Source organism: Sinocyclocheilus anshuiensis, unplaced genomic scaffold, assembly GCF_001515605.1.
Source record: "Sinocyclocheilus anshuiensis isolate Anshui unplaced genomic scaffold, SAMN03320099.WGS_v1.1 scaffold270, whole genome shotgun sequence".
In the NCBI taxonomy this organism is placed as follows: Eukaryota; Metazoa; Chordata; class Actinopteri; order Cypriniformes; family Cyprinidae; genus Sinocyclocheilus; species Sinocyclocheilus anshuiensis.
This window is the reverse complement of record NW_015546041.1, coordinates 429,738-441,788: the sequence shown is the minus strand read 5'-3', so window position 1 is coordinate 441,788 and position 12,051 is coordinate 429,738. Positions and strand designations below refer to the sequence as shown.

General features: G+C 41.9%; 1 protein-coding gene across 1 annotated transcript in view; it reads right to left on the bottom strand.

The window, feature by feature from the left end:
* Positions 1 to 1,613: 1,613 nt before the first annotated feature.
* The window catches only part of LOC107698933 (PH domain leucine-rich repeat-containing protein phosphatase 1-like), a 32,685-nt gene continuing 22,247 nt past the window's right edge, over positions 1,614 to 12,051 (bottom strand). Inside the window, exons 7-17 of the mRNA XM_016500075.1 lie at positions 11,135 to 11,337; positions 10,998 to 11,058; positions 10,823 to 10,918; positions 9,696 to 9,851; positions 9,149 to 9,239; positions 8,938 to 9,009; positions 8,459 to 8,589; positions 7,575 to 7,691; positions 7,305 to 7,499; positions 5,469 to 5,697; positions 1,614 to 2,820 (exon numbers count right to left, since the gene is read on the bottom strand). Of these exons, the coding sequence (XP_016355561.1) occupies positions 1,732 to 2,820; positions 5,469 to 5,697; positions 7,305 to 7,499; positions 7,575 to 7,691; positions 8,459 to 8,589; positions 8,938 to 9,009; positions 9,149 to 9,239; positions 9,696 to 9,851; positions 10,823 to 10,918; positions 10,998 to 11,058; positions 11,135 to 11,337 (2,440 nt within the window). The 3' untranslated portion in view covers positions 1,614 to 1,731. The remainder of the gene's footprint in view (positions 2,821 to 5,468; positions 5,698 to 7,304; positions 7,500 to 7,574; positions 7,692 to 8,458; positions 8,590 to 8,937; positions 9,010 to 9,148; positions 9,240 to 9,695; positions 9,852 to 10,822; positions 10,919 to 10,997; positions 11,059 to 11,134; positions 11,338 to 12,051) is intronic.

Below are 12,051 nucleotides of genomic sequence, written 5' to 3'. Positions count from 1 at the left end.
CAGTCTTCATTTACTCAGCCTCATGTTGTTGCACATGTTTCTGATTCACTCCAAAACAGTGACATTTGTGCAAGAAACGCTTTAGTTTTAGGCGAAGGACTGCATGTAGGGTTGGGAAATTTTTCCAAATTTATCGATTAATTAAAATGTAATGTTTTGCCATGATTTTATGAGGAATCACAGTTTTGAATAAAAACATTAGCAAACGTTACAATTAGACACGCTGACAATCCGTCAATGCTAACAGCTGATGTGAGAACATGACGAAGCAGCTAACGTGTTGCACTCTTTGAAGGAGTGTAATGTACAGCATATCGCCACTATTCACACAGCATGTGTTTCTGGGCTGAAAAACACGAGACGCTGCAGTGCAACAGGAAAAACACAAGGTTATGAGACTCGACCAACTTCTTTTAACTCGAACGCCACATTTTTAGAGCACCATTTCATGTGCGTAACGGTGCAAAAGATGTGAGCGCAACGGTCAAACATGTCCGTCGTGTGCATGTTTACATAGATAAACACTGGAAAAGCAGAAACTTGTGCAGAACTACTACTGCATGCCTGATATTTGATGTTTGCATGATGCTAACGGACTCAAAGCTGCTGCTATTTTCATCTACTGTTAATACTCGCCTACTAACACTGCTATACTTTGAATCATTTTGATTTGAATTAGGGCTGTCAAATAAAAATTAGAATTTTGAATATTCGTCGAATTTAAAATAAAAATCCACATTCAAATGCAAAAATGTTGCAATTGAATTTTAGGTGTGCGTCAGGCAGCTTTATCAGTGGCGCACGGAGTGCAATGACGATGTAGGTGTTGTTGCATTATAATGTTTTTGTTAGCCTATCCAGCTGAACCCACTAGATGCAGCGCTGCTGCGTTGTTCATTAAAATATTGCGGAAAAAGAGAACATCAATACGGAGAAGATATTGTTTACGTCAAAACTGAAACCAAGCCGTTCACACAGAACGCACTCGCACAAGAGCCGCATGTTTAGAAAGCCATGTAAAATTAACGTAAGAAAAAAACCATGTCTCGAGAATTTATGGCATTTTTTTGGCCTTCTCACTACATCTCATGTTTTTAAAGGAAAAGTACTGTGTGATTGGCTTTCAGCCCTTTGTGTTAAACATACAAACATAATGCTGTTTTGTTTATAATTGTTTACGCAAATTAATTAATTATATTTGGCTTATAAATTTTTTTTTTTAAACATTATGCACTTTTTTCACAGTCATGTTATTTTATTGTTTTGAATAAATGTGCATTAGTAATATTTTGCTCGATGCGCCCTCTTGTGGCCTCAGGAGAGAAGCCAAAAGCCTTTTCCCCCTAACTGAAATTATGCATTTTATATTCAAATATAATTCGAATACTGATAATATTTAAGTACAAAATTCGAATTTAGCTTTTCAGCCATTTTGACAGCCCTTATTTGAATTGCCTTGATCTTTTGAGTCGACCTCTAAAGCGTGTGGAACGCTTGAAAAATAACTTTCTTTAAATGGAATGTTACTTAAAAACAAAACTACAACATGATTCAAGTTGACTAGTTAAAATCGACATTACCTTGAATCGGTCAAACGTTCTGAAAAAATAAAATAAAAATAAAAATCAAGATTTTACTTTTTGCTATATCGCCCAGCCCTATGTTCAAGAACTGTGTATTAAAGCCAACGAGATCAGGGTGAGTAGATGATGACAGAATGCAGCGCCTGCTTCAGAGCGGCGTGTCATAGTAGTCCGCAGGTCGCTCGCTCTTAGCCGGCTTCTGTTGGTCCTGCTGATGTTGTTTCATGATCTCCTTCACCTCCTCCTCCAGCTCCGGAGGGATGATGAACTGGTCGTCGGGGTCGGGCTGAGCCGGTGCCGTGAAGTAACCCCCAGGTTTCTTAGAAGGAGCTTCAGTCGCCACCTCAATCAAGTTGTGGCTCTGCTCCTGCGGTGCCACCGAGCCATTTCCCCTCCGCCTCCCCAAGGTCTTGCTCCAAGCATCCGCTCCCGCAAGGTTCCCAGCCTCCACCGGAAGCTTCTCCGGGGTTTCTGGGGTGCAGGGTGGAGGAGGTGGAGGCAGGGGTAGCAGACAGTGCACGTCAGCCTCCACTTCCACCCGACTGCCGTTGGAAAAGACTCCAGCGATGGGCTCCTCGTCCTCGCTGTCCAAGCCGTTGTCCGAGAGCGCGCTGGAGAAGGTGGCGCTGGAAAGCTGCCTCTGGAAGGAGCTTCCGGAGTTGGGAGTGAGGTGGAGCGAGCAGCAGGGGAGGCGCGAGTTGGGGTGGCTCTGCGGATGAAGGTGGAGCTGCGCCTCCTGCAGCAGGAGCGGCGGCTCATCCGAGGACGCGGTGGATCCCACTTCAGAGCTCATCTCGGACGCACTGACCTCGGAGCTGATCTCGCTGCAGGAGGACGGAGGCATGCCGGCGGAGGAGGCCGGGAACAGTCCAGGGCTCGGCGGCGCATGCATGCTTCCGGAGCCGGGCTCTGCAGACGCCGCACAACAGCAACAACAACAGTCTTCCGCTACGTTGAGCTGCACCACCACGGCGCTGAGGCTATCGGTGCAGCCGTACGACTGCGCCAGCGTGCACAGTTTCTTGGCGGCCGCCAGCGCGTCCGGCACCTTCCGTACGGCTTCCACCGCCTCGCTAGGGTCCAAGACTTCAAACAGACCTCTGCTGCCCAGGATGAAGAACTCATCTCTGGGGGTCAGCGGGAGCGTGGTGACGTACGGGCGAGGCAAGACCGCTGGGTAGAGGAATGAATAGCCCATGATGCGTGTGGAGTCTGTTACGCCGTTCACTTTGTTGTCCTGTTGGAGAAGGGGAATTTGCCGTAGTGGTCAGTAACTCTTATTCTAATACAACAATAAGTTCATGTGTTAAAGGGGTCATGACACGAAACCAAGTTTCCCTTTTGACATAGAAGAGGTCTTTGTATGCTTAACACCGTGTCCTAACTACACACGATTCCAGCGACAAGCAAATTGGCTGTCCACACCAGACGTGACAGAATCAATCAAATATCACAGCCAATCAGAAGCACATGTGGGCGGGCTCTCTCTGGAAGCGCACTGCACTCGCAACGAAATGGTTATGTTTATAATCTAATTCATAAATATTAAACCTTTTAACATCAGTAAATGTACATACTGAGTGTCTGATACCATCTTTGTTATGGAATACACTCGTTGGTTCGCACTGAGTTCACAGTTTTAGCGTACATCTTTGCTTAAATGTATTTTCAAGATCTGAGGTATACGATTTGTTGTTGCTTTCATTATGGCTATAAGGTCACGCAAAATGATATTTAAACTCACATTAGACACGTTTAACTTTGAATAAAGCACATAGTAATCAGTATCGCTGTCATAGCTTGTATGTTGTTCCAGCCGCGACGTCGCAGAAATAGAAAGCATTTCTGAATTTCGCGTGTCGCGGCTAGTTAGGACAAAAACTCTGATTAACATGGAAAAGATACCTTTTATCGCGTGTAGTTAGGACACGGTGTAATACAATAGCAAGTTTCATAACTTAAAATGTCCTCATCGTCAATAAAAAAGCATTTATGTAATAACCCTCAGAAAACGGTTCGTTTTGGATCCGAGGGACAAGCTGACGTCACAAGGGCACAGTCGTTTGCATAAACTCCGCCTCCAGAGCAACACATCGACGAATAGTCATCTTCTCAGTATATGCCCCGCCCACTGGCGTTCACTTGATTATGCTGACACTTGATTATGCTGAATGCGAGTGGCGCTTCGCGTCAAAAAATAGAAATCACAATCACTGCGATATCTTGTCTACACTGGATACAGTGTACAGATGCACGTTCACTTTCTGACACAGTCCACTGCTTGAGTCTGTGGCCAGGACAAATGCAGTGAAAGATCGTCCACTTTGTCGAGTTTGGTTTAAACAGCTCGTTCACATCTTTGTTCAGATATCAGAAGGATCCCAGCGTAAGGAACAAGGGGATAGTTTATTTTTAATGTCATCCCGGATTGTGTCAGAAGATTGTTCGGATTATGGAGGATTTTGTTTTGTAAACGAGGCACAGTGTCATGGAGAGTCACAAAGAAACATCTGTTGAGAGATGAAGCAGTGCTAGATCTGACTGCAGCTGCATCACAAACCGTAGGTAAATGATTTCCTAATGCTTTGTCTGGAAATAACCGTTTTATTTTGATTATGTTGTCAAAACATGCAATAGCGAAGGGGCGTTGATTCTGTTTCCTATGCAATGAAATTAGCCAATCATAACAGTGGCCAATTACTGAAAAGCCTTAAAGGACACACCCCTTTAAAACAGGTCATTTTAGAGAGAGGGTCAGAATGAGGGTTGAAAATAAGCATTTTTCCACATATTTATTTGTTTGTTTGTTTTTGTCCAAAAAACTTTATTAACATTATAAGTAAACCATGTCAAAAATCCATGTCATGACCCCTTTAAAGGGATGGCTCACCCCAACATTCAGCTTCAAACCTGTATGACTTGTGTAAAACAAAAGAAGATTTGAAGAACAGTTCAGCTGTAAACAAACAGCCAAGCTCCAAGACAAACATACTACACTGAAAACACTGGTGTAGGATTTTTCTAGTAAATTTCACAAATAATTACGAAGAAATGGCAAGTAACACATTAAATTAACCATGACATTTTTTAGTACAAAGACTGAAATAGTATCTTGTAAAACACTCCAATAATCTTTGTTTTATTCACAACAAATAATTTTTAGTGTATAAAAGTGGCTTTGCTCCAGGTCTTCTAAAGCGATATGGTTTGAAGTCGAAATTTGAGTTGTTGTTCAATATTACTCACTCGCTTCAGGAAGTCTGAGAGTGAATAACTTAAATTATGCTCCATTCATCATACAAAGTGATTCAGAAGAGTTGTGTGGACTACTTTGTGCTACTTTTAGGAGCCTGAAACTGTTGGGACTCCATTGGCTATTGAGCTGAAATATTCTTTAAATATCACTTGTGCTGCACTATAATTATTATTATTATTTTCTTCGGGTGAACGATCCGTTTAACTCCAATAAAAGCAACAGATAAGCAGAATCCACCTGAAAGTCAACATGAAATGTCAGTTCATTTCCTTAATGTGATTCACATTAACTAATAAAACTGTAGGGTGGGCCTTTAATGTGATGATGAAAAATGGACGCTTCATATCAGAATATCTTAATGCAAGCCTCCACGTACCCCAATGCTAATGCTATTTTCCAATCTAGTGTTGTTTAAACAGCATTCATTTACTGCATTAACTACTGGTGAAATCCCAGAAAGGCAACCTCAAACAGCTATTGGTTAAGATGGACTAATAGTTGAAGTTATTACATTTTGATGAACGAGTTTTTTTCTTTGGAATAGGGTGCACACAATAAGATCAGGAACACAGTGAAATGAATGTTCATCTCATGTTGACCTCAGTGCTGGTGGAAAGTGTTTCTCGTACCTCAGTGATGATGGCTTTATGCTGCTGCACGCGGTTGTGTTCCTCTTTGATGCTGATGTTGTGCAGCAGTGACAGCGGAAGCGCCTTGCCGTCGCGGCACAGCACCGCCTGACACTTGCCCACATTAGCGGCGGTGAGGGTGAAGCAGCCGGCGGGGTCAGTGGGGTCGTGCCGGATGTGACAGAGCGCCGCCGAACCGCCCAGCTTCTGCCCTGCTGTGCCCAGCTTCCTGTTCAACCCAGAGCGACGGACAGACATACTTAGTAGGGATATTGAGTGATTCAAACTTTTAATCTAATTACTTACATGATGTGCCGATAAATTAATAAAATTAAGTGCAAATTAATCGCACATAAATTTGCATAAAAACAAAGTCATTATTGTGTTAAATGAAAAAAAAAAACCCATTGAATAGATATTACAAAAATTTGCTTTAGAAAGAAATATTTTGATTCAACATTGCACAAATAATGATATTAAATGGGCATTAATGGAATTTTAAAAAATGTAAATATGAATCAACAAAAAAAAAATGAAATGATGCTTCAAATATGAAACTAAAAGCGCCAGTAGGTGTTGGTCGCTGTCTTAATGATTGAGTCATTGAATCATTCATTCAACCGATTCGTTCAAACAGCTGATTCATTCAGAAACTCAGCAGGTGATTTATGAATGAGTCACTGAATCACTGGCTACGTTCACATGCACAATTTTTGGTTCAGTCGGACTGAATTCATTCCGACTGATGAATCTGAATGTAGTGTTTACATGAACGCTAAATAAAGTGATCGGGTTGATGTGCACGTTTATATGTCACAAGCTTCAAATCGGAATAGATTTTTTCTGACATGCGCACACTGCACAAATATAGAGTTTCTCACTGTTTGCACATAATAACCACTCTCCTACACGGTGTATTTATTTGTTTTTAACAACAGAATTAATATTTATCCATTTCTTCATATAAACCGCTGTGCCGTGCTGCTCATACTTATCACACAGTAAAAATGTCCCTCCCCGCACCCAAGACGGGTTGCCTGTGGATGAGAATCCAAAACAAGGACTGGTGGGAGGTTGTCCTGCTCCACTTCACAGTCGCCGAGTGAAAGGAGAGTTTTATAATGACAGGACACGCATTTATACAACACTTTATTCAAAAGGAAGAACCGCTCGTTCTGCGCGTCATACGTCATTACGCTATTTCTGCGTCATTGCACATGCGCAGTTCTTTCAGTTTCGGGGGTTCAATCTGATCGAATGTTTACATGCACTCTCAATCGTATTAGAAAAGGAATAAACTACCCCCTTCCATCCGATTGAAATGTAATTCCGATCGAGCTCAATCGGATCGATTAAGGTGTTTACATGAAGGCTTTTCAGTCCGATTGAGCCGTCAATCTGATTACAAATTGATTATTTGGTTGCATGTAAACGTAGCCACTGACTCACTTTATCTTTATGAATGAGTCACTGAATCACTGACTCACTTGACTTTGGAAAAACTGACAATTTTGACAATATAGTGTTGTTTATTGAACTGTTGTACCAAATCAATATCACATTTGCAAGGGTGGAGAGATTGGGGAAAATCAGCACACTTGCTGGTGTGATATTGCTAAACTACATCATATGATAGAAATATAAGAGCTTGTTTTTGTTTTGTGCTCATATCTTGAATTTTAGGCTCATATAACTGCATTCTAATAGGCTTCATCACACAGTCAGTTGTCCTGCATCATGATCATCAGACGCTGCATCAATGTAAGATGACAGACAGGTCTGAATGTGTTGGTCATTTTAACACGTTAACACGCTAACATGCTGCGTGTGCATTACCTCTGCATGACGAGGAAGGTGTTGGTCATGTAGTCTTCCTCGCTCTTGGTCCTGTGGAGCTCCTCGGCCAGTATGTCGTTCATGGTGCACTGCAGTAAATACGGCACCTCCACGTTCCTGTCTCCGTCAAACACGCCGTACAGAGCCTCTCTGCTGCTGCAGAAGCTGTTCACCGACAGAGCCGCCACACACAGTCTGCAGACACAATACACACGGTCACTGACCGCCACACACAGCAGCTCTGAGCGCTGAGATCCACAACACACTCACTTGTTTTTGACGCCCGAGGCTTCGGTGAAGCCGTGACTCCAGACAGCTGGCCCTCCTGCCGCCTCATTGGCTGAGAACGAGGAAGGGGGCGGGTCTATCCGGAAACAGCGGATGTTACTGAAAAGATGTGGAAGATATCATGTATTATTGAATGGCACACATATACACAAGCATGGTCCAAAACAAACACTTTAAAAGCGAGTAAAATGGCTTTGGCAAATAAATAAAACATTAAAACCCCAGTGGCTGATAACTTTGAGAAATTTTTAGTTTCAAGCCACCGAAACCAAACTGAAGTGTTTTACAGAGAGCCGTTGTTGGCACATGATGCTGAGAGACACTATGTATTTAGGAAAAACAGACCACTTTTTATTCCATCTAGTTGCCAATGCAACATTTCTCATTTTAGTTTAGTTAAACTTGATATAAAAAAATAACCAAAACTAAAACAAACATTAATAAAAACTATTTAGGCATAAAAAATAACAAAAATGTATACAGATCTCAAAAAAACATGACAAAAACCTTAAAATTAAAATATAAAAATAAAAATCTAATTCAAAATATGAATAAAAACTACAATCGTATCTCAAAGATACTAAAATAACACTGGCCTAAATGAAGACATTTCAAAGACTTATATCAGATTATGTCGAAAGCATTGGACAGATATTAGAAGTGGCTTGATAAGTTAATGTTTTTTAAATGTATTATATGTATTCAATTGTAGGAAAATCCCTTATTGCTGATTTTTTTTTTAGCATTATTATTTTTGTGCATCATTTTTGTAATTAATGATACTGAACTAATGTGTTAATTTGATATCACTAATTTTAAGAAGAAAGAAATTGGCAGAAGTGTAAGACATGCACACGTGCTCTTACTTGAGCTGCTCGAGGGTCTTGTGGTCCAGATTCAGACGCAGGTTTCCCGTCAGATCCAGCTCTTGAAGTTTAGGAGGTAGACTGTCAGGTAAAGTGATCTCACTCAGCTCATTACAGCTCAGATCCACACACTACACACACACAGAAACATATGAAAAAATATCCATAACATCATTTACATGTGTGTGAGCGAGTGTGTGTGTGCACGTGCGTGTATGAGTGTGTATGAGTGTGTGTGTGTGTGTGTGTGAGTGAGTGTGAGCGGTGAGTGTGTGTGTGAGAGAGTGAGTGTGTGTGTGAGTGAGTGAGTGTGAGCGTGTGTGTGTATGAGTGTGTGTGAGTGTATGAGTGTGTGTGAGTGTATGAGAGTGTGTGTGTGAGTGAGTGAGTGTGAGCGTGTGTGTGTATGAGTGTATGAGTGTATGAGAGTGTGTGTGTGTCTATGAGTGAGCGTGTGTGTGTGTGTAAGAGAGTGTGACCTTCATCTCGGTGAGCTGCAGGACTTCGGGGAACACCTCGATGCAGTTGGAGTGAGCTGCTAGTGTGTGCATGTGTCTGCAGTTCATGATGGAGTGAGTGAGTGTGTGTGTGTGTGTGTGAGTATGAGTGTGATGTGACCTTCATCTCAGTGAGCTGCAGGACTTCGGGGAACACCTCGATGCAGTTGGAGTGAGCTGCTAGTGTGTGCATGCGTCTGCAGTTCATGATGGTGGTGGGCACCGCCTTCAGCCTGTTCCCACTCAGGTCCAGCTCCTCCAGCTCCTCCAGCTTGGCCATTTTACTGCAGAACAGAGAGAGAACATTGATTTGATGAATACATTCATTCAGAAACGTCCATGACTCCGTTAACACTGAGAGAAAGAGGAAGTGACAAACCACACAGACACCGTCTAGAAAAGATCCGCCCGCAAAATAGTATTTCACGTTAATATTTTAATATCAAGCGGTGTCATAAAAGTGAGTAAAATGAATTAATAATCAGTATCAGTTTGTGAATAAAAATCAAAATCATAATTTCAATGTGAGATTTGTTATAGTTGCTTTGCATTTTAAGGAATAGAAAATATTTCGTTGAAAAAGTGAAAACCTTTAGAAGACTTTAAAAAGAACTTTCACATATAACACCTATATGACAATAATGATTGAAAAAAAAAAGTGTATCAAAAGACATTCTACGATATTATTAAATAAAACTGTTGAGTGTGTGTGTGTGTGCGTGTGTGTGTGTGTGTCTGACCTCTCTGATTTGAGGAAGAGGTTGCAGGGAAGCTCTGTGAGCTGATTGTGCTGCAGGTCTAGCACTTCCACCGCTGGACGCTCCACACGCTCCGGCAGACGCTTCAGCTGGTTATGACCCGCCAGGATCTTCCTCAGACTCGCACTGCACAGCAGCCTGAGGACGGAGTGAACGTCAAACACACGCAGCGCTGCAGCAGAAACACAGCTCACCTACACTGCACGCTTACTCTTATATCTGTTGTAAGAGCCAATTTTATATGTCAATAATTTGTATTTTTTAATTAATTTGTTAATTTGTAATTTGTGTTGATTTGCAAGTAATGACCTAAAGTATAACTTCTGTAACTTTCTTTGAGAGGCAATTTTGATATTTCCTATGTATAATTTCGGTTCTGTTTCTTTAACGGCCATGCACGGGCTGTGAGAGTAGGAATAGGTGCGTGCAGGAAAATAAGGGAGAAACAGTTTTCTTACCGTCTTGCTGTCATTTATGGATAAACTTGTGTTTAAACGTTTAAGGAAACACGAGTTAAAGGAATTACAAGTGCAATATCATGGGATATAAGAACCAACTGGATTTTGTAATTTTGTGTTTTGATTAAACTCGCATTTTGTTACGGACGTTTGACTGACTTCTGTGTGTCTGACCTCTCTGATTTGAGGAAGAGGTTGCAGGGAAGCTGGATGAGCTGATTGTGCTGCAGGTCTAGCACTTCCACCGCTGGCAGTACTTTGCATCTACATCTGTTCTGCATAAACAGCTCTTAAAATACCTCATAGAGCAATTGTGCATGTGCCTTGTGCATCATTTAATTGACCATATTCAAGTGAAATCCTCCATGTGAGGCGTGTAATGACATTTCTTACATTTCTAAGACAAATAAGTGACAGTAACCTGATCAATCACTCTTTTGTATTCCTTGTTTTGCATAAAAGCACCTTCCAAATAAACCAGTGCAAATGCAGTAATTGTCAACGCTTTACAGACAATTATTAATTATTGCTTCCATCAAAACCTGGCGATCACTAATATCAGTCATCAGGAGGCACACTCAATCCACACACACACACACACACACACACACACACACACACACACACACACACACACACACACTCACTCACCACGGAGGAAGCTCAGTGATGTGATTGTGACTGACGTCTAGAACCTCCAGCTTCCTGCTGTCACTCAGCCAATCAGGAAGAGCCTTCATGCAGTTCCTGCGAGAGAGCAGACGGGACATTCGTGTCATGATGTGTGTTCGTCTGCAGTGATTTCACACGTCATGATGTCACGCACCTGGAGATGTCGATGTGTGTGAGGCTGGCGGCGGCGGGACTCAGGTCTAGCTCCTGCAGCTCTGGGGACAGAAAGCGTGAGCGTCAGTGGAGACGAGGCTGTGTGTGTTCATGTGAGCAGTGGTGCTGCGTCTGTACCGTTGCTGGAGGCGTAGAGAGCCTTGAGCGTGCAGCCACGCAGACGCAGACGCCTGATGCAGTTCCTCTGACAGTGCAGCACCTCCAGCCGCAGGAAGACAGACGCGTCCAGCTCGCTCAGACAGTTGTCTCTCACATCCAGCTGCGTCACGTGATGTAGAAACTCTGGCTCGTCCGGCAGCACAGCGGAGATCTGATTCAGACTGATGAGACGGAGAAACAACTCACTGCATTCACTGAACACACATGACAGACACTTCACCCATCAACACTGTAAACATACTGGATCACGTGTGACATTGGACCACACAACCATCATAAGGGTCAATTTTGTGAAATTGAGATTTGTGCATCATCTGAAAGCTGAATAAATAGCTTTCCATTGATGTATGGTTTGTTAGGATAGGACAATATTTGGCTTGAGATACAACTATTTGAAAATCTGGAATCTGAGGGTGCAAAAAAATCTAAATATTGAGAAAATCATCTTTAAAGTTGCTCAAATGAAGTTCTTAGCAATGCATATTACTAATCAAAAATTAAGTTTAGATATATTTACGGTAGGAGATTTACAAAATATCTTCATGAAACATGATCTTTACTTATTATCCTAATGATTTTTGGCATAAAAGAAAAATGTATAATTTTGACCCATACAATGTATTGTTGGCTATTGCTACAAATATACCCCAGCGACTTAAGACTGCTTTTGTGCTCCAGGGCCACATTTATGATTTCTCTAAATGATCAGTCTTTGCTGCTAATCCTGTTTCACACTCAATCTCCTCATGTCTTCTGTCTCTGATTGATAGTTTAGAGTATTTTATCCAGTCAAAGCTCTTTTAGTGTGTGAGTGAGTGTGTGTGTGAGTGTGTGTGTGTGAGTGTGTGTGTGAGAGTGTGTGTGTGTGAGAGAGA